Source organism: Osmerus mordax, chromosome 21 (genome assembly GCF_038355195.1).
Source record: "Osmerus mordax isolate fOsmMor3 chromosome 21, fOsmMor3.pri, whole genome shotgun sequence".
In the NCBI taxonomy this organism is placed as follows: domain Eukaryota; kingdom Metazoa; phylum Chordata; class Actinopteri; order Osmeriformes; family Osmeridae; genus Osmerus; species Osmerus mordax.
Genome location: NC_090070.1, coordinates 12271003 through 12293756, shown reverse-complemented (window position 1 = coordinate 12293756; position 22754 = coordinate 12271003). Strand labels below are relative to the sequence as shown.

General features: G+C 53.3%; 2 protein-coding genes across 2 annotated transcripts in view; one reads left to right on the top strand and one right to left on the bottom strand.

Moving 5' to 3' along the window:
• Nucleotides 1-172: 172 nt before the first annotated feature.
• Nucleotides 173-3789, bottom strand: nthl1 (nth-like DNA glycosylase 1). The gene is made up of 7 exons (XM_067258843.1): nt 3699-3789; nt 2701-2873; nt 2182-2447; nt 1865-2035; nt 1472-1631; nt 1199-1304; nt 173-624 (listed from the first exon to the last, which is right to left on the bottom strand). Exons 2-7 carry the CDS (start codon nt 2798-2800, stop codon nt 348-350), a joined length of 1080 nt encoding a protein of 359 aa, XP_067114944.1. The 5' UTR covers nt 2801-2873; nt 3699-3789; the 3' UTR covers nt 173-347.
• tsc2 (TSC complex subunit 2) overlaps nt 2836-22754 on the top strand; it is a 23432-nt gene continuing 3513 nt past the window's right edge. The window contains 38 exon segments of the mRNA XM_067258944.1: nt 2836-2930; nt 4537-4651; nt 4653-4685; nt 4795-4881; nt 4983-5093; nt 5590-5737; nt 6069-6186; nt 6298-6346; nt 6430-6555; nt 7281-7354; nt 8509-8635; nt 8730-8873; nt 9045-9182; nt 9316-9419; nt 9502-9583; nt 9796-10080; nt 10179-10301; nt 10951-11057; nt 11388-11574; nt 11760-11882; nt 13406-13540; nt 13828-14017; nt 14349-14433; nt 14582-14590; nt 14673-14775; nt 14995-15089; nt 16996-17133; nt 18354-18515; nt 18728-18883; nt 19154-19257; nt 19554-19775; nt 19942-20191; nt 20831-20885; nt 20887-20905; nt 21552-21704; nt 21763-21806; nt 21941-22337; nt 22340-22541. Coding sequence (XP_067115045.1) covers nt 2914-2930; nt 4537-4651; nt 4653-4685; nt 4795-4881; nt 4983-5093; nt 5590-5737; nt 6069-6186; nt 6298-6346; nt 6430-6555; nt 7281-7354; nt 8509-8635; nt 8730-8873; nt 9045-9182; nt 9316-9419; nt 9502-9583; nt 9796-10080; nt 10179-10301; nt 10951-11057; nt 11388-11574; nt 11760-11882; nt 13406-13540; nt 13828-14017; nt 14349-14433; nt 14582-14590; nt 14673-14775; nt 14995-15089; nt 16996-17133; nt 18354-18515; nt 18728-18883; nt 19154-19257; nt 19554-19775; nt 19942-20191; nt 20831-20885; nt 20887-20905; nt 21552-21704; nt 21763-21806; nt 21941-22337; nt 22340-22541 — 4817 coding nt within the window. The 5' untranslated portion in view covers nt 2836-2913.

The window sequence follows — 22754 nt, the reverse complement described above, 5'->3', positions numbered from 1 at the left end:
ATGAACATTCCTGTTGCCCAATTAGAAATAACTGTAACTAAGTTCACGAATCATTAGTTTCAACTTCAGACAAATCTACGGCTCAATCCTGACCCCTGGTGGCTGGTAGTGTGTACTTCACACTGCAGACGGACAAACAATGAACAATATAACTCAATTCATTTTCCGGCAAGTAAACATTGGGATATTTTATTTAGTAGAAAACGTGTATTCACAGTACAAAACACAACCTTACAGTTTACAGGTACCTATCAGGTACATTACAGTTTTTTCACTACATTTCAAATTCTCCTTGAACGGTGCCGCCCGTTGTCCAATTCAGAGCCCACTTCCACCTGTGCCCTTCCTTATACGGGCACGGGTGGGAAGCGGGTGTGTCGATGAAGTTCGAGCCCGGCCCCTCCCCTTCCTGTTTGGGTTCCAGCTTCACCCTGGAGGACGTGGAGGGGTCCTGGGGGGCTGGGTGATCTAGGCGGCCCAGCTTTGGGCCTCTTGGCTGGGGAGGCCTGGTGGGCGGAGGGGCAGCTGTGCTGGTTGAGGCAGAGGGAGCAGAGCGGGCCCACAGGTAGACACACCTGCTGGCCCAGACCCACCAGCAGCAGGTTGATCTCACTCCACAGCTCTCTGGAGGGGGGGGGGAGAGGGATGGATGGATGGATGGAGAGAGAGAGAGGGAGGAGAGAGAGGGAGGGAGGGAGGAGAGAGAGGGAGGGAGGGAGGAGAGAGAGGGAGGAGAGAGATGGAGGGAGGGAGGAGAGAGAGGGAGGGAGGGAGGGAGGGAGGGAGGAAGGAGAGAGAGGGAGGGTGGGAGGAGAGAGGGAGGGAGGAGAGAGAGAGGGAGGGAGGAGAGGGAGGGAGGAGAGAGAGGGAGGAGAGAGGGAGGGAGGAGAGAGAGGGAGGGAGGAGAGAGAGAGAGGGAGGGAGGGAGGAGAGGGAGGAGGAGGAGAGAGGGATGGAGGAGAGAGAGGGAGGAGAAAGAGGGAGACGGAGGGAGGAGAGAGAGGGAGGGAGGAGAGAGAGGGAGGGGAGGAGAGAGGAGGGAGGGAGGAGAGAGAGGGATGGAGGAGAGGGAGGGAGGAGAGAGAGGGAGGGAGGAGAGGGAGGAGAGGGGATATGATCCTGTGATCTGCAGTCAAGTGCTCTAACCACCGAGATATACCCATCGTCTGGACCAGACCGAGGTGTGTGTGTGTGTTACCGTGGTAACCACTCCTCCAGCTCCTTGCGCGTGCTCTCTGGGTTCCTGGTCGGGCTCCTGGTCCAGCCCAGACGGTTGGAGATACGGTGCACGTGTGTGTCCACACCTACACACACACACACACACACATCATAACCTCAGAGGGAGAGGGAGACTGAGAGAGTAAGAGGGAGAGACTAAGAGAGAGAGAGGGTGAGAGAGAGAGAGGGTGAGAGAGAGAGAGGGTGAGAGAGTAAGAGAGAGAGAGGGTGAGAGAGAGTGAACCGGGCGTACCGATGCCAGTGACCTGTCCCCACGCGATGTGCATGGCCAGGTGAGCCATCTTGGGCCCCACCCCTGTCAGGCTCACCAGCCCCTCCACGGAGGAGGGGATGTCCCCCCTGAACTGCTGCTGCAGCAGAGCCGCTGTCTGCTTCAGGTAACGCACCTTGGTCTGGGGTGGAAAGACCACAGGCTAGATGTTACCCCCAGCACCCACATACCCTCCAGAACAGATGTTACCCCCCACATACCCTCCAGAACAGATGTTACCCCCCACATACCCTCCAGAACAGATGTTACCCCCCACATACCCTCCAGAACAGATGTTACCCCCCTTACATGCCCTTCAGAAGACATGTTACCCCCCTTACATGCCCTCCAGAAGACATGTTACCCCCTACATACCCTCCAGAAGCCCACAGGGTAGATGAGCTCCCCCAGGGTGTGGTCGTCGGTGGTCAGCAGGCGGGCAGGCGTGCAGCCATGCGCCCTCAGCCTCCGCATGGCCCCCGCTGTCACTTCGTCCCTGGTCTGGCTGGACAGCATGAGGGACACCAGCACCTGGAAACGCCTCACCTGGGGAGGGGGGATACAGGGAGAGAGAGAGGTAGTGTGGGAGAGAGAGAGGAGTAGAGGGAGGAAGAGACAGGGGTAGAGGGAGAGAGGGGTAGAGAGAGAATAGAAGGAGAGGGGTAAAGAGAGAGAGGGGGTTTGCTACCCACCTCAGCAGGGGCGTGCTCGTCGTAGCATTGCTCCGCCCCCATCTTGTCCACGGGAGCGTCATTCTCCTTCCTCATCTCCCTGACGTTCCTCAGCTGGCTCCTCCAATCAGCTGGCTCCCAGCGCTCCGTCGCAGGCCCCGCCCCTTCCTCATACTCCACCTTCACATGCCTCTTCCTGATCCTGCAGGGACGGGCTGGCGCCGGGGGCAACAGGGGCATGGCCGTGTCAGGTGTGGGAGGGATGATGGTTAACCTGGACGCCTCACCTGTTGAGGGAGAAACGAGAGAGAGACGAAGAGAGAGAGATGAAGAGAGAATGAGAGAAAGAAAGAGAGAGAGAGAAAGAGAGTGAGAGAGACATGAAAATGGGATGGTGCAGAAGGTGATATTATTGCACTTTAATGGTTGGTTGCCAAATGCCAACCGCCGTGTGCAGGTCAAAGAAGTTGTTCAAAAAAAATGTGTGCATGAATTAAAGTACAAGCCCTTCGCGAGTTTCAGTTATTTATTTGAGTTTACCTGTCGACTGGGACAGCATTGAAATGCCCTCCTCCTCCTCCTGCTTTACGTGCACCGTTGAGCAACTGTTCTTCGTCACCTCTCCCTTGCGCTGAGCCATTCTCGACTTGAGACTGGCCAAACCGACTCTGTGTACGGTGTGGTTCCCACTACGAGTCTCAATACCGTTGTTGCTGAGAGAGAAATACGGAGAAGTCATTTTGCAATGCTGGAATGCAGTCCTCGTGCAGGTGAGTCGAGTTGAGGCTAGCCACAGCATTAGCTAGTTTGAGTTACTGGCACTAGTTAGCTAGTTATGTAGCGGTTGCAAAAAAACGGACTTGCTACTATTTTCTACTATTTACCCTTTGCTAAGAACGGATGGTGTAAATCATAACTTGGATTACTCTCGCCGATCGATTGACTGTCACTTCGTAAGAAGATAACATTAAAAGATAGTAGGGTGAACCAATCGAGCCTGTCATCTCTTTTTGCTTGCCAGTAAAACTACATTTACCGTGAGCACTTGCGCGCCTGTGTTTTTGTAGGAAGTGCCTGTCAGGTCATTATCCGGTTGGGAACATGGGAGCCAGAGGTACTTGTACAAGCTAATTGTGAGTGGTAAATACAGAAAATGATTAATGCACAGGCGTCGATCGCTCTAGAGACGGCTCCCGACGTTGGCTGCTATTGAATGACGCCGAAAAGCCATTTTTAAGAGGTGAGAGAGAGCTGGATGAAGCCAAAACACGTAACCAGACATGTAGCTAGTAGGGCAAAATTATCAGCAGGCTCATTCTCTCTCATTATCTCTCTTTCTCTCTCTCTTTCTCTCTCTTTCTTTAACAAGCGCCTGTTGGCAACTCCTGAAGTCTCGTCGTCTTGTTTTTCAGCTGCTCAAATATTTTTTCTTGCTACTTCTCGATTGCCCCCCTTCCCCCTGTTGTTGTTCATGCGGGTTGTTATTGCAGTCCCCAAAAACAGACCAGTCATTGTTCACGCCGATCACTCATTCTCACCGAGAAAATAGCACGTCTTACGGCCTTCTTCTTGCAACATTGCTCTCTCTTCCCTCTGGGGGGAAAAACGGAGCTTGTAAGTATTGTAACCTTCATGTCAGCCACTTTCGGGTTCTGGTAACTGTTTTTAACAGTGGGTAAAGGATTCCATCTTTACGATCCTCACTGACGAAGTATGACAAACATGCTATTTAAAGAGTCCAGCGCGAGTAGACCACGTGACTTGTCAGTGAGAGAACAGGGCTTGTCAGGGTGCGTGTGACGGTAAAAGACCGTCACCGTGCGCGCCTGCACCAGCTGCAGAACCGGACTCCTGCAACTTTTTTTTGCGGCTTGGGAGGAAAAGGACGACACCCGGTCGTGCTCGAGGCCAGAGAGACACGCCAGGACCATCTGCTTGTGTTGCGTGTTGGGACGTGCACGCGCCAGAAAGATCCACAGTGGGAAGGTCTAAGTTAGTTAAAACAGCGCGAGCAGTCTAGTCCAGCCTGATAGTCTGACTGATGATGATCACCTGTTTCAATACCTGCTTATGGATCTCCTTTTATCTCCAAATCTCTCGCTTAATTTCCATATTACTCTCTCCCCCCCCTCTCTTTCTCTCTCTCCCCCACCTCTCTTTCTCTCCCCCCCCCCCTCTTTCTCTCTCTCCCCCCCTCTCTTTCTCTCTCTCCCCCACCTCTCTTTCTCTCTCCCCCCCCCTCTCTTTCTCTCTCCCCCCCCCTCTCTTTCTCTCTCTCCCCCCCCTCTCTTTCTCTCTCTCCCCCCCTCTCTTTCTCTCTCCCCCCCCTCTCTTTCTCTCTCTCCCCCACCTCCCCTGTCAGACCTCCACCAGTAGACCCCCAGACAGCATGAACAAGCAGCCCAGTAAGGAGAGCGTGAAGGACAAGCTGAAGGGGATCTTCGGTCTGGGTCCCCCCCGCCCCCCTAGCAAGCACACAGAGAGCAGGGACCTCCGAGTTCATCATCACTGAAGACATACTGAAGGTGGGGGGGGGGGGCACACACACAGAGAGAGAGAGTACATGTACACACACACACATAATCTCTCTTTCCATCTAACCCCCCCCCCCCATCCTCCCTCTCTCTCTCTTAGGAGCTCCACCCAGACTGTGGCTATAGCAACCGTATCCGGGTTATTAACCATGTGTGTGACCTGGCAAAGGCCAAGAAGTTTGAAGAGGTTAGTGTGTGTGTGTTTTCATGTTAATCACATGTGTGTGAGTGTGTATGTGTGTGTTTTACTGTCTTATCACGTGTGTGTGTGTGTGTGTGTGTGAGCAGAATGCGGTGGAGGCGGTGTGGAATGCGGTGGAGGATATGCTCACTCAGGAGCAGCAGGCTGAAGCCAGACACGCCGTCCTGGTGCTGCTGAGAGCCATCATCCAGGGACAGGTACACACACACACCTCACACACACCTCACACACACCTCACACACACCTCACACACACCTCACACATACCTCACACACACCTCACACACACCTCACACACACCTCACACACACCACACACACCTCACACTCACCTCACACACACCTCACACACACCTCACACACACCTCACACACACCTCACACACCTTACACACACCTCACACACACCTCACACACACCTCACACACACCTCACACTCACCTCACACACACCTCACACTCACCTCACACTCACCTCACACACACCTCACACTCACCTCACACACACCTCACACACACCTCACACACACCTCACACACACCACACACACACCTCATACACACAGAGACAGAGTGAGACACACTCCACACACACACACACACACACGTGAACAGACCATGTTTCCATTATTGTATTTGTTTTGTAATTGAACAGTGTGTGTGTGTGTGTGTGTGTGTGTGTGTGTGTGTGTGTGCAGGGGGAGCGTCTGGGCCCCCTGAGGGCCTATTTCTTCCGTGTGATCAGAGACTACCAGCCCAGCAATGAGGAGCAGGAGGAGAGGCTGGAGGTGTTCAAGGCCCTGACGGAGAACGGCAAGGACATCACCTACCTGGAGGAGGACATCGGTATACACACACACAGATATATACACACACACAGATACACACACACAGAGGAGGACATCGGTACACACACACAGATACACACACACACAGATATACACACACACACACACAGATATATACACACAGATATATACACACACACACACAGATATATACACACACACACACACACACACACACACAGATATATACACACACACATATAGATACACACAGATTATCTATTTTGAATACAAAAATTCAATGAAAAATTAAACATTTGACTTTTATCTGCCTTTCGCTTCCCTCTTAACTCAACTCTCCCCCTTCCCCCCTCTCCTCCCCTCTCCAGCCAGGTTCGTGTTACTCTGGATGGATGTGGGTCTGACAGCAGACTTCCTTCATGTTCTGGTCAACCTGGTCAAGTTCAACAGCTGCTACCTGGACCAGAATGTCTCCACCATGGTCCAGTAAGACACATACACACACAGACACACACACATACACACACACATACACACACCAGACTTTCACACCCCCACACACCCCTGTCCTTTGTCTCATCGTCTCTCTCTCTCCAGGAAGATTTGTTTGCTGTGTAATCGCACCACGTCCTCAACAGACATTGAGGTAGGAGCTCTGACTGCACACACACATACACACGCACACACACACGCACACAGTCAGTGACACACTGTGTGTGTGTCCTGCAGGTGGCGCTACAGGTCCTGGATGCGGTGGTGTGTTACAACTGCCTGCCCTCAGACTCTCTGACTGTCTTCATCATCACGCTGTGTCGCTCGGTCAACGTCAAGGAGTTCTGTGAATCCTGCTGGAAGGTGTGTGTGTGTGTGTACAGGTCTGGTGTGTGTGTGTGTGTACAGGTCTGGTGGGTGTGTGTGTGTGTGTACAGGTCTGGTGTGTGTGTGTGTGTGTACAGGTCTGGTGGGTGTGTGTGTGTGTACAGGTCTGGTGGGTGTGTGTACAGGTCTGGTGGGTGTGTGTACAGGTCTGGTGTGTGTGTGTGTACAGGTCTGGTGGGTGTGTGTGTGTGTGTACAGGTCTGGTGGGTGTGTGTGTGTACAGGTCTGGTGTGTGTGTGTGTGTGTACAGGTCTGGTGTGTGTGTGTGTGTGTACAGGTCTGGTGGGTGTGTGTGTGTGTACAGGTCTGGTGGGTGTGTGTGTGTACAGGTCTGGTGTGTGTGTGTGTACAGGTCTGGTGTGTGTGTGTGTACAGGTCTGGTGGGTGTGTGTGTGTGTGTGTACAGGTCTGGTGGGTGTGTGTGTGTGTGTACAGGTCTGGTGTGTGTGTGTGTGTGTGTACAGGTCTGGTGGGTGTGTGTGTGTGTGTACAGGTCTGGTGGGTGTGTGTGTGTACAGGTCTGGTGTGTGTGTGTGTGTGTACAGGTCTGGTGTGTGTGTGTGTGTGTGTACAGGTCTGGTGGGTGTGTGTGTGTACAGGTCTGGTGTGTGTGTGTGCGTGTACAGGTCTGGTGTGTGTGTGTGTGTACAGGTCTGGTGTGTGTGTGTTATCCGGTACGTCTCATGTCTCCTCTCCTGCAGCTGATGAGGAAGGTGCTGGGGACTCACCTGGGACACAGTGCCATCTACACCATGTGCCGCATCATGGAGGAGAAGTAAGTGTGTGTGGAACCTCTCTCTCTACCTCTCTCTCCTGCAGTGTGTGTGGAACCTCTCTCTCTACCTCTCTCTCTCTCCTGCAGTGTGTGTGGAACCTCTCTCTCTACCTCTCTCTCTCTCCTGCAGTGTGTGTGTAACCTCTCTCTCTCCTGCAGTGTGTGTGTAACCTCTCTCTCTCCTGCAGGGTGTGTGTAACCTCTCTCTCTCTCCTGCAGGGTGTGTGTGTAACCTCTCTCTCTCTCCTGCAGTGTGTGTGTAACCTCTCTCTCTCCTGCAGGGTGTGTGTAACCTCTCTCTCTCTCCTGCAGGGTGTGTGTAACCTCTCTCTCTCTCCTGCAGGGTGTGTGTGTAACCTCTCTCTCTCTCCTGCAGTGTGTGTGTAACCTCTCTCTCTCTCCTGCAGGGTGTGTGTAACCTCTCTCTCTCTCCTGCAGGGTGTGTGTAACCTCTCTCTCCTGCAGGGTGTGTGTAACCTCTCTCTCCTGCAGGGTGTGTGTGTAACCTCTCTCTCTCTCTCCTGCAGTGTGTGTGTAACCTCTCTCTCTCCTGCAGGGTGTGTGTAACCTCTCTCTCTCCTGCAGTGTGTGTGTAACCTCTCTCTCCTGCAGGGTGTGTGTAACCTCTCTCTCTCTCTCTCTCTCCTGCAGGGTGTGTGTAACCTCTCTCTCTCTCTCTCTTGCAGGGTGTGTGTAACCTCTCTCTCTCTCTCTCTCTCTCCTGCAGTGTGTGTGTGTAACCTCTCTCTCTCTCTCTCTCTCTCCTGCAGGGTGTGTGTAACCTCTCTCTCTCTCTCTCTCTCCTGCAGGGTGTGTGTAACCTCTCTCTCTCTCTCTCTCTCCTGCAGGGTGTGTGTAACCTCTCTCTCTCTCTCTCTCCTGCAGGGTGTGTGTAACCTCTCTCTCTCTCTCTCTCCTGCAGGGTGTGTGTAACCTCTCTCTCTCTCCTGCAGGGTGTGTGTAACCTCTCTCTCTCTCTCTCTCTCTCTCCTGCAGGGTGTGTGTAACCTCTCTCTCTCTCTCTCTCTCCTGCAGGGTGTGTGTAACCTCTCTCTCTCTCTCTCTCTCTCCTGCAGGGTGTGTGTAACCTCTCTCTCTCTCTCTCTCTCCTGCAGGGTGTGTGTAACCTCTCTCTCTCTCTCTCTCTCCTGCAGGGTGTATATGGAGGACGCCCCCCTGCTGAGAGGGGCTGTGTTCTTCGTTGGCATGGCGCTGTGGGGTGCTCACCGCCTCCCCGCCCTGAAGAACACCCCCACCCTGGTCCTGCCCTCCTTCTACAAGGTACCCCCACCATCCCTCTCTCCTCCCCCACCCAGGAAAGACAACTATTTCTTCTTTTTGTTGACCTCCCCCCCCCTCCCCCCCCGTTACCTAGGCGATGGCGTGCGCCAACGAGGTGGTGTCGTACGAGATCGTTCTGTCCATCACGCGCCTCATCAAGAAGTACGGGACAGAGCTGCAGGTGGTCACCTGGGACATCCTGCTGGGGGTCATAGAGAAACTGCTGCAACAGATCCAGGTACACACACACACACACACACACATCTGGGACACACACACACCCACACCTTGGACACACACACACATCTGGGACACACACACCTGGGACACACACACACATTGTATTTGCCCCTCTGTGTGTGTGTGTGTGTGTGTGTGTATATATGTGTGTGTGTGTGTGTGTGTGTAGACAATGGGTAGTCCAGAGCTCAGGTCTATCGTGTACGAGCTGCTGACCACCGTGGAGGAGCTGTACGAACACAGTGGTTACCATGGCAGCACCGACAAGTTCTTCAGCCTGGTGGAGAAATGTGCCGACAAGAGACCGGTACATACCCCTCGCATCTCCTTCCTCCCTCCTCTCTCCTGCCCTCCCTCAGTTCCTACTCTCCTCTGTCAGTCCGTCACTCCATCTCTCATCCTCCTCTCATCCTCCTCTCATCCTCCTCTCTCCCATGTAGGATGTGTCTGTCCTCACCCTGATCTCCTACCGGGCCCAGTCCATCCAGCCAGCTAAGGACGGCTGGATCCAGAACCTGCACCGGCTCATGGAGAAGTTCTTCAGGTACACACACAGACACACGTACCACACACACACACACACTCTGACAGATGGCTAAGGCTTATCATGTGTGTGTCTCTCTCAGGAATGAGACCAGGACTGTGATCAGGATCAAAGTGCTCCATATCCTGTCCTTCGTGCTCAGCACCAACCGCCAGCTTTACGAGGTCACACACTCGCACGCACACACGCACGCACACTCTCACACACACTCTCACACACACACGCACATACTCACACACACACTCTCACACGAGCAATTTGACCACTGCTGATATTTTGGTTTAAAACTCTCTCATCTGGCTCCTCCACCTTTCCCACCCTCTCTCCTTCTCCCCCTCTCTCTCCTCTCCTCCCCCCCCCCCCCCCCCCCCTGCAGGAGGAGCTGATCGAGGCGGTGGTGGTGCCTCAGCTGGGATCCCTGGCGGAGGACAGGGACCTGTGTGTGAGGAGGCAGGCCACCCAGCTGCTGGTGGACCTGGCTCAGGGCTGCAGCTCGCACCACTTCTCCAGCCTGCTGGACATCATCGAGAAGGTGGCCAGCCGGCCCCTGGCCCCCCCGGGCCCCCAGGGGCCACCCGAGGCCGGGGAGGGAGACCCCGGGGCGGAGTCCCCCGTGGAGGACGTCAGGACGGCTGTGCTGGGGCTGCTGGAGATCCTGCAGGTAACACACCCACACACACACACACACACACAGACACTCCTGAAACACACACACCCTGCTCATCGCTGGCTCTGTGCTCTGCTGGTCTCCCCTGGCAGAGTAAGCTGTATAGCCTGCCAGCCAGCCACGCTAGTCGAGTGTACGAGCTGCTGATTGCTCACCTGCAGCTTCACTACAAGAACAAGTACAGCTCCCCCGTCGCCTCCAGCATCCGCCTGCAGGTACCTGTACACCTGTCTACCTGTACACCTGTCTACCTGTACACCTGTCTACCTGTTTACCTGTCTACCTGTACACCTGTCTACCTGTACACCTGTCTACCTGTTTACCTGTCTACCTGTACACCTGTCTACCTGTACACCTGTCTACTTGTCTACCTGTACACCTGGTACAACCATAGGTATGTTTACCTGTATAGGATCACAGGGATGTTTACCTGTGTAGGACCACAGGGATGTTTACCTGTATAGGATCACAGGGATGTTTACCTGTATAGGACCACAGGGATGTTTACCTGTATAGGATCACAGGGATGTTTACCTGTATAGGACCACAGGGATGTTTACCTGTATAGGACCACAGGGATGTTTACCTGTATAGGATCACAGGGATGTTTACCTGTGTAGGACCACAGGGATGTTTACCTGTATAGGATCACAGGGATGTTTACCTGTATAGGATCACAGGGATGTTTACCTGTGTAGGACCACAGGGATGTTTACCTGTATAGGATCACAGGTATGTTTACCTGTATAGGATCACAGGGATGTTTACCTGTGTAGGACCACAGGGATGTTTACCTGTATAAGATCACAGGGATGTTTACCTGTATAGGACCACAGGGATGTTTACCTGTGTACCCTCCCCCAGGTGCTGGACTTCCTGTTGAGGATCCGAGCAGACTGTCTTCATCGTCTGGGTGTGCCCAACAAGGACGGGCTGCTCACCTTCAGCCCCTACTGCCTCTGTGACATGGGGTGGGCCTCCACACACACACACACACCTTCGGTCTGTTTGTGTATTATATGTGTGTATCGTGTGTGTGTGTATCATGTGTGTGTGTATCATGTGTGTGTGTATCATGTGTGTGTGTATCGTGTGTGTGTGTGTATCATGTGTGTGTGTGTGTATCATGTGTGTGTGTGTATCATGTGTGTGTGTATCATGTGTGTGTCATGTGTGTGTGTATCATGTGTGTGTGTATCATGTGTGTGTGTGTCATGTGTGTGTGTATCATGTGTGTGTGTGTGTATCATGTGTGTGTGTGTGTATCATGTGTGTGTGTGTGTCATGTGTGTGTGCTGCAGGGACCCAGAGAAGCGCGTCAGTGAGAAGAAGCCTGCAGGCTCAGTGTCGCCGCCCGCTGGCAGCCCCGCCCCCCCAGCACCCTCAGGCTCCGCCCCCCCAGCACCCTCAGGCCCCGCCCCCTCCATCAGGACGGCCTTCCTGCCCTACGCCCCGGCCTTCAGCGTGCTGCTGCAGTGTCTGAAGATGGTACACATACACACATATCACATATATATATACACATATACACACACTCACACATACACGCACACACACATATACTCACACACACATATACACACGTGTGTGTATACATGTGTGTGTGTGTACATATGTGTGTGTGTGTTGGTGTTAACGTGTGTGTGTGTGTTAACGTGTGTGTGTGCTCCCAGGAGACAGACTGGAAGGTTCTGAAGCTGGTTCTGGACAGGCTTCCCTGGACCCTGCAGTACAAAGTCCTGCTACTCACCTCCCACTGCAGCCTGGACCTGCTGTGCTCCACGCTCTGCAACATGGTACACTCACTCACACACACACTCACTCACACACTCACTCACACACTCACTCACTCACACACTCACACACACACTCACACACACACACACACACTCACACACACACTCACTCACGCACACACACACACACGCCAGGGTTTTTCCTGGGTCAAAATGGGTCTTCGGTGCTCCAAAAAAAAAATATATATGTATTCTTTTTTCTTCTTTTTTCTAATCAATGTATTTATTCCCAGGTGTTTTGCACCCCCTCCCCCCCCCGTAATAGTCTAATAGCTAATGTAATATTGCACATATTTCCCCTAAAGCAATAAAGTTAGGCTACTTAAAGACACCTTACACTCATAAAGTATTCTCTAAATGGCATAAATGCTGCCAATTAATAATTGACGTAACAACTTATTGTAAATGGTCAGTAGCCTAGCCTATTGATTAAGGTAGGCACTGCCTGCTTCATTTGATCTTGATAGGCTAAGCATTCTGTAGCAAATAATAACAATAAACCCACTTTTTATTAATTAAAACTACTTCAGCATAATAATGCACTTAAAATACAAACCTGAGCAAGGGCAGCAATCGCTATCGAATCAACAGATAATTTAGCTAGCAGGGGAAGAATACAAACAACGAAAATCACCAGTTAACTTGATTTAAATTTGCAAGAACTATATACTTATACAATAACAGGCTTAACACGCAATCTCAACTGCAGTGTGAAGCGCGTGTCCGTGCTATTCTCCGACATGCACTCTAATAATCACTGCTGATAGACGGCCTAAAATGTTGTACAGCCTGATTTCTGATACCGTGGCAGCAGAAATTTAGCCATAGAGGAAACACTGCACTATGTATTATCATTCCAGGTTAAGAATACCAATGGAGGCTGCGTTGGAAATCGTAAATCAAACTTTTGTCAGCATTTTGAGTGGAAATTTCATTTGCATTTGTACAGGTGTATTCGTGCACGTCGGGCTGGCCCTCGCAGCAGAACGACAGTTTATTGGCCGCTCTGTCCATTCGAGCACCTCACAGTTGCGTATTGATCAGACAAGAAGACACGCTTATCAACTCGATTACTATTGATCAAAACAGAACGAGGGTTCGGCTGTAGCCTACTTGAAACATACTATTGGTTGACAAGCTAATCAGAACAATAACAACTTAATAATGTGTTCATTTGCCAGATGCTTTTATTGAAAGCAACGTACAGGGTGACATGTGAACCTGCGACCTGGGAGTCAAATGCAGATCACCCACCAGCTGACATGCAGATCACCCACCAGCTGACATGCATTGCACGCGTGATGAACACAGCTTTAAAAAAAAAAAAAATATCGCAGACTTTTTTTTGCCTTTGGCGCTCGGGAAAACGGCTTTGGCGCGCGGCAACATTTTCTCTATTCAGGAAAAACCCTGCACACATGACTGATGTTGAGAATGCTAGATGTTTACAGTAAATGGGATCCTCAATGTTGGTTTCTTCCACTTCAATGTGGGCGTGTGCGTTTGTGCGCGTGGGTGTGCAGGTGACGGACCGCCTGATCTCAGAGCGCCTGAAGAGGGTTCCAGAAGGTTTCAGCAGGACGGACATCCAGACAGCTGTGGTCCCCGTCCTCACTGCCCTCACCTCCTACCACAGCTACCTGGACCAGAGCAGACAGGTACAGACACACACATACACACACACACACAGATGACTGTAATAAGGCCTTTCAAATGTCTTCCTCTTCCCTCGCCTTCTCTCTCTCCTCCCCCTCTCCTTCCTCCCTTCTCTCTCCCTCCTCTCCCCCTCTCCTACCTCCCTTCTCTCTCTCCTCCCCCTCTCCTTCCTTCCTCCCTTCTCTCTCTCCTCCCCCTCTCCTTCCTCCCTTCTCTCTCTCTCCTCCCCCTCTCCTTCCTCCCTTCTCTCTCTCTCTCTTCTCTCCCCCCCCCCCCCCCCCCCCCACAGAGAGAGCTGGTCCAGTGTCTGGAGGCGGGCCTAATCTACCGCTGCGCCAAGCAGTGTGTGGTTGCCTTGACGATGTGCACCGTGGAGATGCCCGACATCATGATCAAGCTCCTCCCCCTCCTCATCGTCAAGCTCACCCATATCTCGGCAACTGTCGCCATGGCGTCCCCCATGCTGGAGTTTCTGTCCAGTAAGATCACACCCGATGTCATCATTCGCAGATATAAACAAATAAATCTAAGTAAAACTCATACATATTTGTACTCTGAAGTAATTTAAAAGCTAAGTTCTGAGGTGTTATTATTACTGCTCAACAGTCTTGGAGGCGGGTAGCCTGCCTATGTAAGTGGTGAGGGTTTGGCCTCGTGGCGCGCTCTGATGATGTCACTCCTCTGTTAGTGGTGAGGGTTTGTGCTGGCCTCGTGGCGCGCTCTGATGATGTCACTCCTCTGTTAGTGGTGAGGGTTTGTGCTGGTTGCGTGGCGTGCTCTGATGATGTCACTCCTGCTTCCTGTTCGCAGCGCTGGTGCGTCTGCCTCACCTGTACGCTAACTTCGTGGCGGAGCAGTACGTCAGTGTGTTCGCCATCTCCCTGCCCTACACCAAACCCCTCCAAGTGAGACCACACACACACACATCTCCCTGCCCTACACCAACCCCTCCAAGTGAGACCACACACACACACACATCTCCCTGCCCTACACCAACCCCTCCAAGTGAGACCACACACACACATCTCCCTGCCCTACACCAACCCCTCCAAGTGAGACCACACACACACACACACTGCTCTATAACCCTGTTTAAAAATGACCTTTCAACTCGTTGAAATGATCCCCCCCCAGGTTTAATCAGTACATCGTGTCGCTGGCGCACCATGTGATCGCCATGTGGTTCATCCGCTGCCGGCTCCCCTTCAGGAAGGACTTCGTTCAGTACATCACCAAGGTGTGTGTGTGTGTAGGTGTGTGTGTGTGTAGGTGTGTGTGTTTGTAGGTGTGTGTGTGTTTGTAGGTGTGTGTGTGCGTGGTAGTAAGTGGCAGACGTTTGTAACTTGTAAATCCTCTCTCTCTCTCTCTCTCTCTCTCTCTCTCTCTCTCTCTCTCTCTGTCTCTGTCTCTCTCTCCCCTTATCCCTCTCTCTCTCCCTCTATCTATCTCTCTCCAGGGCCTGCGCTCCAACGCCTTGCTGCCGTTTGATGACACACACGAGCAGGGAAACTTCAGAGCCCGAAGCACCAGCCTGAACGAGAGGCCCAAGAGGTACACACACAGTACACACACACACACACAGTACACACACACACACACACAGTCAGTACACAGTACACACACACACACACACACAGTCAGTACACAGTCACACACCCCTACACACACAGGCATAACACACTCACACACACTCACAGTGCTACTGTGCAGGACGATTGTTGGTGTCACGGTAACGGGAGGACACAGCATGACTGCTCTTGTTGTTGCTATGATTTTTCGCAGGTTGCCATGGTGATAATTTATCTGTTTTTTTTTTACTTGTTAAGTTGTTTGTTTATTTGCTAGGTTGTTGTGTTGTTGTAGACAGATCCCTCACACACATTGCTCTCTCTCTCTCTCTCTCTCTCTCTCTCTCTCTCTCTCTCTCTCTCTCTCTCTCTCTCTCTCTCTCTCTCTCTCTCTCTCTCTCTCTCTCTGACACACACACACACACATATAAATCGAGTTATGCAAATGTTGAACTGGTGCAAAGCAGAGATTGACTGCGAACGGTTTTAAAACCCCCTATAAAAACACACAGGACCACACCCGCGTTTCCATAGCAATGTAAGCTCCTCCCAAACCCTGACCTGGGGGACAAGAAATCCAATCACAACCTGAGTGGTCGAAAAAAGATGCCTCCTCAATCTGGTAGCCAATCAGCTTCATGGAGTTGGGCCTCCCCCTCTCCCCCACCCTCCTCTTCTCTCCTCTCGTTGGTTCCTTCCTCTTCTCCCCTTCCCTTCCCTCCCTTGTTTTTGTCATCACTGCGCTGGAGTGTAAAAAGTCACTCCTCTCCTCCTCCCTTTCTCCTGGTAGAAGAAGAGAGCTGTTCACCCCCCTGCCTTGTCTCCTCAACTTCCTCTTATCTATCCTGGCGTGTCGCCCTTCACTTCCTGGTTCAGTTTTAAATCTACATGGTAACGCTCCCATAGTAACGCACCATTGTAACCAGCACTCTCCCATGGTAACACTTCCTGGTAACACACATAGCGAGCTGACGTCATACTGATCTGTAATTTCATTGCCCCGCCCCCTAACCCTCCATTGATTGGTCGATTCCGTAATTGGCCCCTTGTCTTTTCTCCTATGTCGTCCAGTCATGAGTCACCTTCCTTCCCTCTTTCCTTCTGTCCTTCCCGTAAGCTGTAGACCACTCATTCCTTCCTTCCATCCTCTCTCCCTTCATTCCCTCCCTCCCTAGAAATCAGAACACTCATCCATAGTAGTGTGCGTCCCAATCAGTTGCCATCTTGTTGTTTCAGCTTTATAACCTGCAGTCCACGTGCACTTCCTTGTATCTCACTTCCTGAATCGCAGTCATTGGCTCGCTGGCCTCCTCAGTTTCATGATGTCATCAGTTGCTTTCATCCCACCTTCCTGCCGTTCTTTCTCTGTGATTATTTTGTGAAATGCTGAAGCAGTTTGTTTACCTCCAGCAGCTTATTGTTGTTTATTGTTATTGTTGTTGTTGTGGACAGTATATCCCTATATTTTCTTCCCCCCTCCTCCCCCCTCCTCCCCCAGCGTGTTGGTCGTTTCTTCACTACTGTTAATTTTCTCCCTTTTTCTGCTTTTTTGTTTTCTTTCCTGAACTCTTCGTTTGCCCCTCCCCCCCCCCCCCTCCACCCCCTCCTCTGAACGTGGCGCTGTGTTGTGGGCGTGGCTTCGTGGCGGTGGGGGGGGGGGTTGTCGTGGACGCACCTTGGATCCCTCCGTTTCCATTGGTTACGCCCTTCCCTCGATCGCCCTGCGACCCTTCACCCCTCTCCCTCCGTGTGCGGCGGCTTCCTGATGGGGAGCGAAAACTCCACCCCTTCCCCCCCCTTACGCCCTTTAACCTTCGTCCACAAACTGCCGCTCAACCCCCCCACCCCCCTTGCCCCACCACCCCCCCCCGTTACCACGGTAACCACAGTCTGCGGGCGGGCCAAAGTGGCGAGGGCGGCGGCGGTGGTAGCCAATAGCAGCTCTCCGGTTAGGAGCTGAGGGATCTGTCGGCCATGGACGCCTTCCGCTCCCGGAGCATCTCGGTGTCCGACCACGCGGTCCGCAGGTAGAGAGAGGCAACCCGAGGCCCTTCCTGTTTCCTGTTTCCTGCTTCCTGTTTCCTGCTCCCCCCTTCCCCTCTCCCCAGGTGGTTTGGTTTGTTTTTGGGGACGGGACAGGTGGGGGGAGGGGGGCGGGGTCGGTCGTTGTCATGGGTACCGGTGGGAGGTTGCTACGGCGAAACTGACTGTTGGGGCGGGAGTTGCATGCTGGAAGAGCGTTTTTTTGTTTATTTACGTTTGTTTGTTTTGGGGGGGCTGTGATCTCACCTGCACATTTGTTGTTGTTTATGCTTCAGTTTTTGTTGTTGTGTATTTGGTTGATTTCCTCTGCATGTAATTGGTGTTTTAGGAAACATCTTCCCTCCAACAGATGTTTTCTTGTTCAAACGTCTCCCTTGTCGTTGTTTACTGCGTGGTGTTATCTGCTTTGTGATTGGCTGACTAACCGACAAAGGACTGAAGAAACATCCGCATGTGTCGCCGGTTATTACTGACTGACAGCCACTGCAACCAATCATTAGCTGCCCTCTCTTCCTTGTGGGTGGGGACCAATGTTCGGTGGGCCAATAAGAGGGACGGATGGGTGCGCAACCTAACACGGCTGCTTTTTGTGTCGTTTGGCTTAATTTTTGAATGACTTGGGCCATCACACGGGGGGGGGTTATTGCACGCCTGGCTGCAGTTACCGTGACAACCTGATTATGAGGTTGTGTGAGAGAGTGTGTTTACAGGTGCGTGTGTGTGAGAGTGTTTACAGGTGCGTGTGTGATAGAGTGTTTACAGGTGCGTGTATGAGAGAGTGTGTTCACAGGTGCGTGTGTGAGAGAGTGTTTACAGGTGCGTGTGTGTGTGCATCTGTGTTATTATGTTATGAGATTGCATGCCTTTTATGTGTGTGTGTTTGTTTTTCTGTGTGTTCTTATGTTTGGAAATTACACATCTTTATACATGTGAGTGTCAGCCTGTGTGTGTGTGACCCCTGACCCCTGACCTTGTGTGTGTGACCCCTGACCTTGTGTGTGTGACCCCTGACCCCTGACCTTGTGTGTGTGACCCCTGACCTTGTGTGTGTGTGTGTGTGTGTGTGTGTGTGACCCCTGACCGTGTGTGACCCCTGACCCTGTGTGACCCCTGACCCTGTGTGTGTGTGACCCCTGACCCTGTGTGACCCCCTGACCCTGTGTGTGTGTGACCCCTGACCCTGTGTGACCCCTGACCCCTGCAGGATGCAGAGCTCCAGCACCACCTACAGCCTGGGCTCAGCGGAGGAGAGCGCCGTGCACCAGGCCGACGAGGGTCTGAAGACAGTGCACCTGGAGCTGACAGAGACATGCCTGGACATGATGGCTCGATACGTCTTCTCCAACTACTCCGCCCTGCCCAAGAGGTGGGGTGGGGAGGGGGACACGGGGGAGGGGAGGGGAGGAGGGGAGTGGGGGAGGGGAGGGAGGGGAGGGGAGGAGGGAGGGGACATGAGGGTTTGATACTTGTTAATAGATAAAAAAGTGAAGATGGGAGGCAGGAGGAGAGAGAGAGACGGGATGAGGAGAGAGATTCAACTGAACAAATATAACCCATAACATGAACCCTGACCCCCAGGTCCCCCATCGCTGAGTTCCTATTGGCCGGGGGCCGCAGCATGACCTGGCTGGTGGGCAACAAGCTGGTTACCATAACGACCAGCGGAGGCGTCCGAACCCAGGCTCTGCTGGGCATGGAGTCTAGTGACAAGCTGGGGGGAGGAGAGATGACCAGGTACCTGTGTGTGTGTGTGTGTGTGTGTGTGTGTTAAACCTCCTGTGTGTGTGTGTGTGTGTGTGTGTGTGTGTTAAACCTCCTGTGTGTGTGTGTGTGTGTTAAACCTCCTGTGTGTGTGTGAGTGTGTGTGTGTGTGTGTGTTAAACCTCCTGTGTGTGGTGTGTGTTAAACCTCCTGTGTGTGTGTGTGTGTGTGTGTGTGTGTGTTAAACCCTCCTGTGTGTGTGTGTGTTAAACCTCCTGTGTGTCGTGTGTCGCCCCCCTGCAGGTCAGATCCGTCTCTGCACACGCGTCAGACCAAGGAGGCCCCGGCCAAGTTGGAGTCATCCCAGCAGAGCAGGAACACACGCATACGGGTCCGCTCCATGTCTGGTGAGAGGTGGGGGAGGGGAGAGGGGGGGGGAGAGGGAGGGGAGGGAGGGAGGGGGAGGGGTAGAGAGGGGAGAGGGAGGAGGGAGAGAGGGGTTAACGGTCACAATATCATTATAATTATCTATTTTTCTCTCTCTCCCCTCCTCTCACCTGTCTCCTCCATCCTCTTTATTTCTGTGTCCTCCCTCCCTCCCTCCCTCCCTCCCTCCCCTCCCTCCCTCCCTCCCTCCCCCCTCCCTCCCTCCCTCCCTCCCTCCCTCCCTCCCCTCCCTCCCTCCCTGCCTCCCTCCCTCCAGGAGGTCATGCTCTGCGTTCCGGCCCCTCCCAGAGTCTCAGCCCCCTGGTGTCCCCCCCGGAGGGCGAGCTGGGCGCCTCCCTCTCCCCCCCGTCAGGCCCCTCCCTGGGCCCCGGCCCCGGCCCCGCCCCCTCCCAGGCCCCACCCCTCAGGCCAGGTCTGGCTGAGTTCCTCCCCGTTCTCACCCAAGGCTGGGCTGAGATCTTCATACGCAGACCCTCTGGTACACGCACACATACACACACACACACACACACACACACACTGAACATACACGTATATACACACACTGATCACATACACACACACACTCAGCAAACATAACCCCGGTGAGACAGACAGGCCCCTTGACTCCCAGTGTGTGTGTCTCCCCCTGGTTGCGTGTTCAGGGAACACCAGCTGGCTGATGTGTCTGGAGAACCCTCCCAGCCCCTTCTCGTCTGAGCTGGGCACCCTGCCCCTGCAGGAGCTCTCCAGCCTGCTCATGTCCATGGAGGGGGTGAAGGAGCGCCCCCCCCGCCCAGACGGCCAGCGCCCCCGCCAGCACGGCCGGCCCCCCGCCCCCCGGCCCCCCGCCCCCCGGGCCCCCACACACACACGCCGGGGGAACAACCGGGCTGGCTCAGGTCTCCAGCACAGGTATGTGTGTGTGTGTGAGTGTGTGTGTGTGAGAGTGTAAGTGAATGAGTGTGTGTGAGTGTGTTATTGGATGTTATGGCTACAGGGTGGTTGGTTACCACGAACACTGTCTGTCTCTACCTGTCTGTCTGTCTCTACCTGTCTGTCTCTACCTGCCTGTCTGTCTCTACCTGTCTGTCTCTGCCTGTCTGTCTGTCTCTGCCTGTCTGTCTGTCTCTACCTGTCTGTCTGTCTTTTCCTGTCTGTCTGTCTCTACCTGTCTGTCTCTACGTGTCTGTCTGTCTCTGCCTGTCTGTCTGTCTCTACCTGTCTGTCTGTCTGTACCTGTCTGTCTCTGCCTGTCTGTCTGTCTCTACCTGTCTGTCTGTCTCTACCTGCCTGCCTGTCTGTCTGTCTCTGTCTGTCTGTCTCTACCTGTCTGTCTGTCTCTTTGTAATGCTTTTGCTACCTTTCATTTGCATAAAAAAGGTTTATTTCTCATGCATTTTGTTACATTTGTAAAAAAGAAATCATGTTTATCCTTCTTGTTCCTTTTGATTCCCATTTGGTTCATCTCTGTGTGGTTTCTTTGTGCTCGTCTGTGATTGGATGCTGTGTGTTGATTGGCGGCTTGTGTGGCTTGTCCCAATCCTCCTGCAGTGGGTCCCCAGCAGCCTCTGGGGCAAACCGCTGGCCCCGCCCCCTTCAGGTTACACAGGAGCATATCCTGGGCAGGTACCCGCAACACGCGTGTGCTCCCTAAACATGCTACCGACCCGAAACAAACCGACACAGGAGCCAATCAAATCACTCGACTAATCCACTGACACTTTCTGACGAACCAATCAGAATGCTGGATGGACCCTGGTGATTCCTGACCTGTTGATTTTTCTTGAAACCCCTGACCTTTGAACCCTCTACATGTGTGTCTGTGTGTACTGGTGGAAACCCAAATGCATGATGGGTATTTGGACAGTCCAACAGTGAAGCTGTCCCTGTGCCTCTAATATACTACAGCTGCCCACCACACACCTGCCTGTGTGTGTGTCTATGGTGTGTGTGTGTACTGTGTGTCTGTACTGTACAATATGTGTGTGTGAGTACTGTGTGTGTGTGTGTGTGTGTGTCTGTCTGTACTACTGTGTGTGTTTGTGTACTGTGTGTGTGCGTGTGTGTACTGTGTACTGTGTGTGTACTGTCTGTGTGTGTGTGTGCGTGTGTACTGTGTGTGTGTGTGCGTGTGTATTGTGTGTGTGTACTGTGTGCGTGTGTACTGTGTGTGTGTGTGCGTGTGTACTGTGTGTGTGTGTGTACTGTGTGTGTGTGTGTGTGCTGTGTGTTCTCTTCTGACTCCTCCCCTCCGTGTCGCCCCCGGCTGCAGACTCCGTGGTGTTGCCGGAGAAGGGGTCAGGGGTTGCCGCGGCAACAGACTCCCCGTGCGACGGTCTGGAGAGCGACGAGTTTGAGCCCATCTTCATCCACACTGACCACAAGTTCCCAAGACCCCGCCCCCCTTCCCAGCGTGCTCAGCAGGGTACGCCGCCAATCATCCCTCCACCAATGTGGGATGAATATGCTTGTATTTCTTCCAGCCTCATTGCTGTGTCTGTTCCTCGGTACCATCCAGGGTGACTTGGTACCCTGATCCTAATCTCTCTCTCTCTCTCTCTCTCTGTCTCTCTCTATGTCTCTCTCTCCCCCCCTCTCTCTCTATGTCTCTCTCTACGTCTCTCTCCCTCTCTCATCTACTTAAATCTCTCCTCTCCTCAGTCCTCCTCCACCTCCAGTCAGGACGAGGAGAAGTCCACCCTGGAGGAGGTGAGCGAGGGGGCCATCCCCATCGACCAGCCCAGCCTCGGGCCCTCCACCCCGGGCAGCCATGGCCTGGAGCTCCCCTACCAGCCCCAGAGCCAGACCCTCAACAAGTCCAGCTCCTCTCCAGAGCTCCAGACCCTCCCTGAGGCCTTCTCCAAGCCGGAGCCTGGGGCTGGAGTAGGGGAGGTGCCCGCCGTCGGGGTGCCGTCGGAGGGCAAGCCTCATCCCCAGCACCAGCCGTCTCTGGAGGAGAGATTAGAAGGAGGTGCCGGGGGAGGGGGGGAGGTGGTGAACATTCAGAGTGGGGAGGCCCCAGCCCAGGCCACAGGGTGCTGTCCCAGCCCCAGCCCCAGCCCCAGGGGGCTAGGATGAGGCTGGAGTTCCCAGCCCCCCTCCAGCCCGGGCCCCTCTCCCCCAGCGCGGGCCACCGTCCTCGGGGACACACCATCTCTGTGTCAGCCCCTTCCTCCAGGAGGGAGCGCCGGAGTGACAGAGACTCCTACCACAGCAGGCCAGGGCCCAGCCCCACCGACAAGACTTGCGGACTCAGTCCGGGGTACACAGTGTGTGTGTGTGTGTGTGTGAGTGTGTGAGCGAGAGGAGAGAAAGTAAATCAAGTGAACTAGCTGTGCTTCTTTTAATACTTTTAGGACTGGAGGGTTGTTCTGTAAATAACATGCATTATTACTGACAACTCTGTCCTCCTCTCCCCCCTCCTCTCTCTCTCTCTCTCTCTCACTCTCTCTCTCTCTCTCTCTCTCTCTCTCTC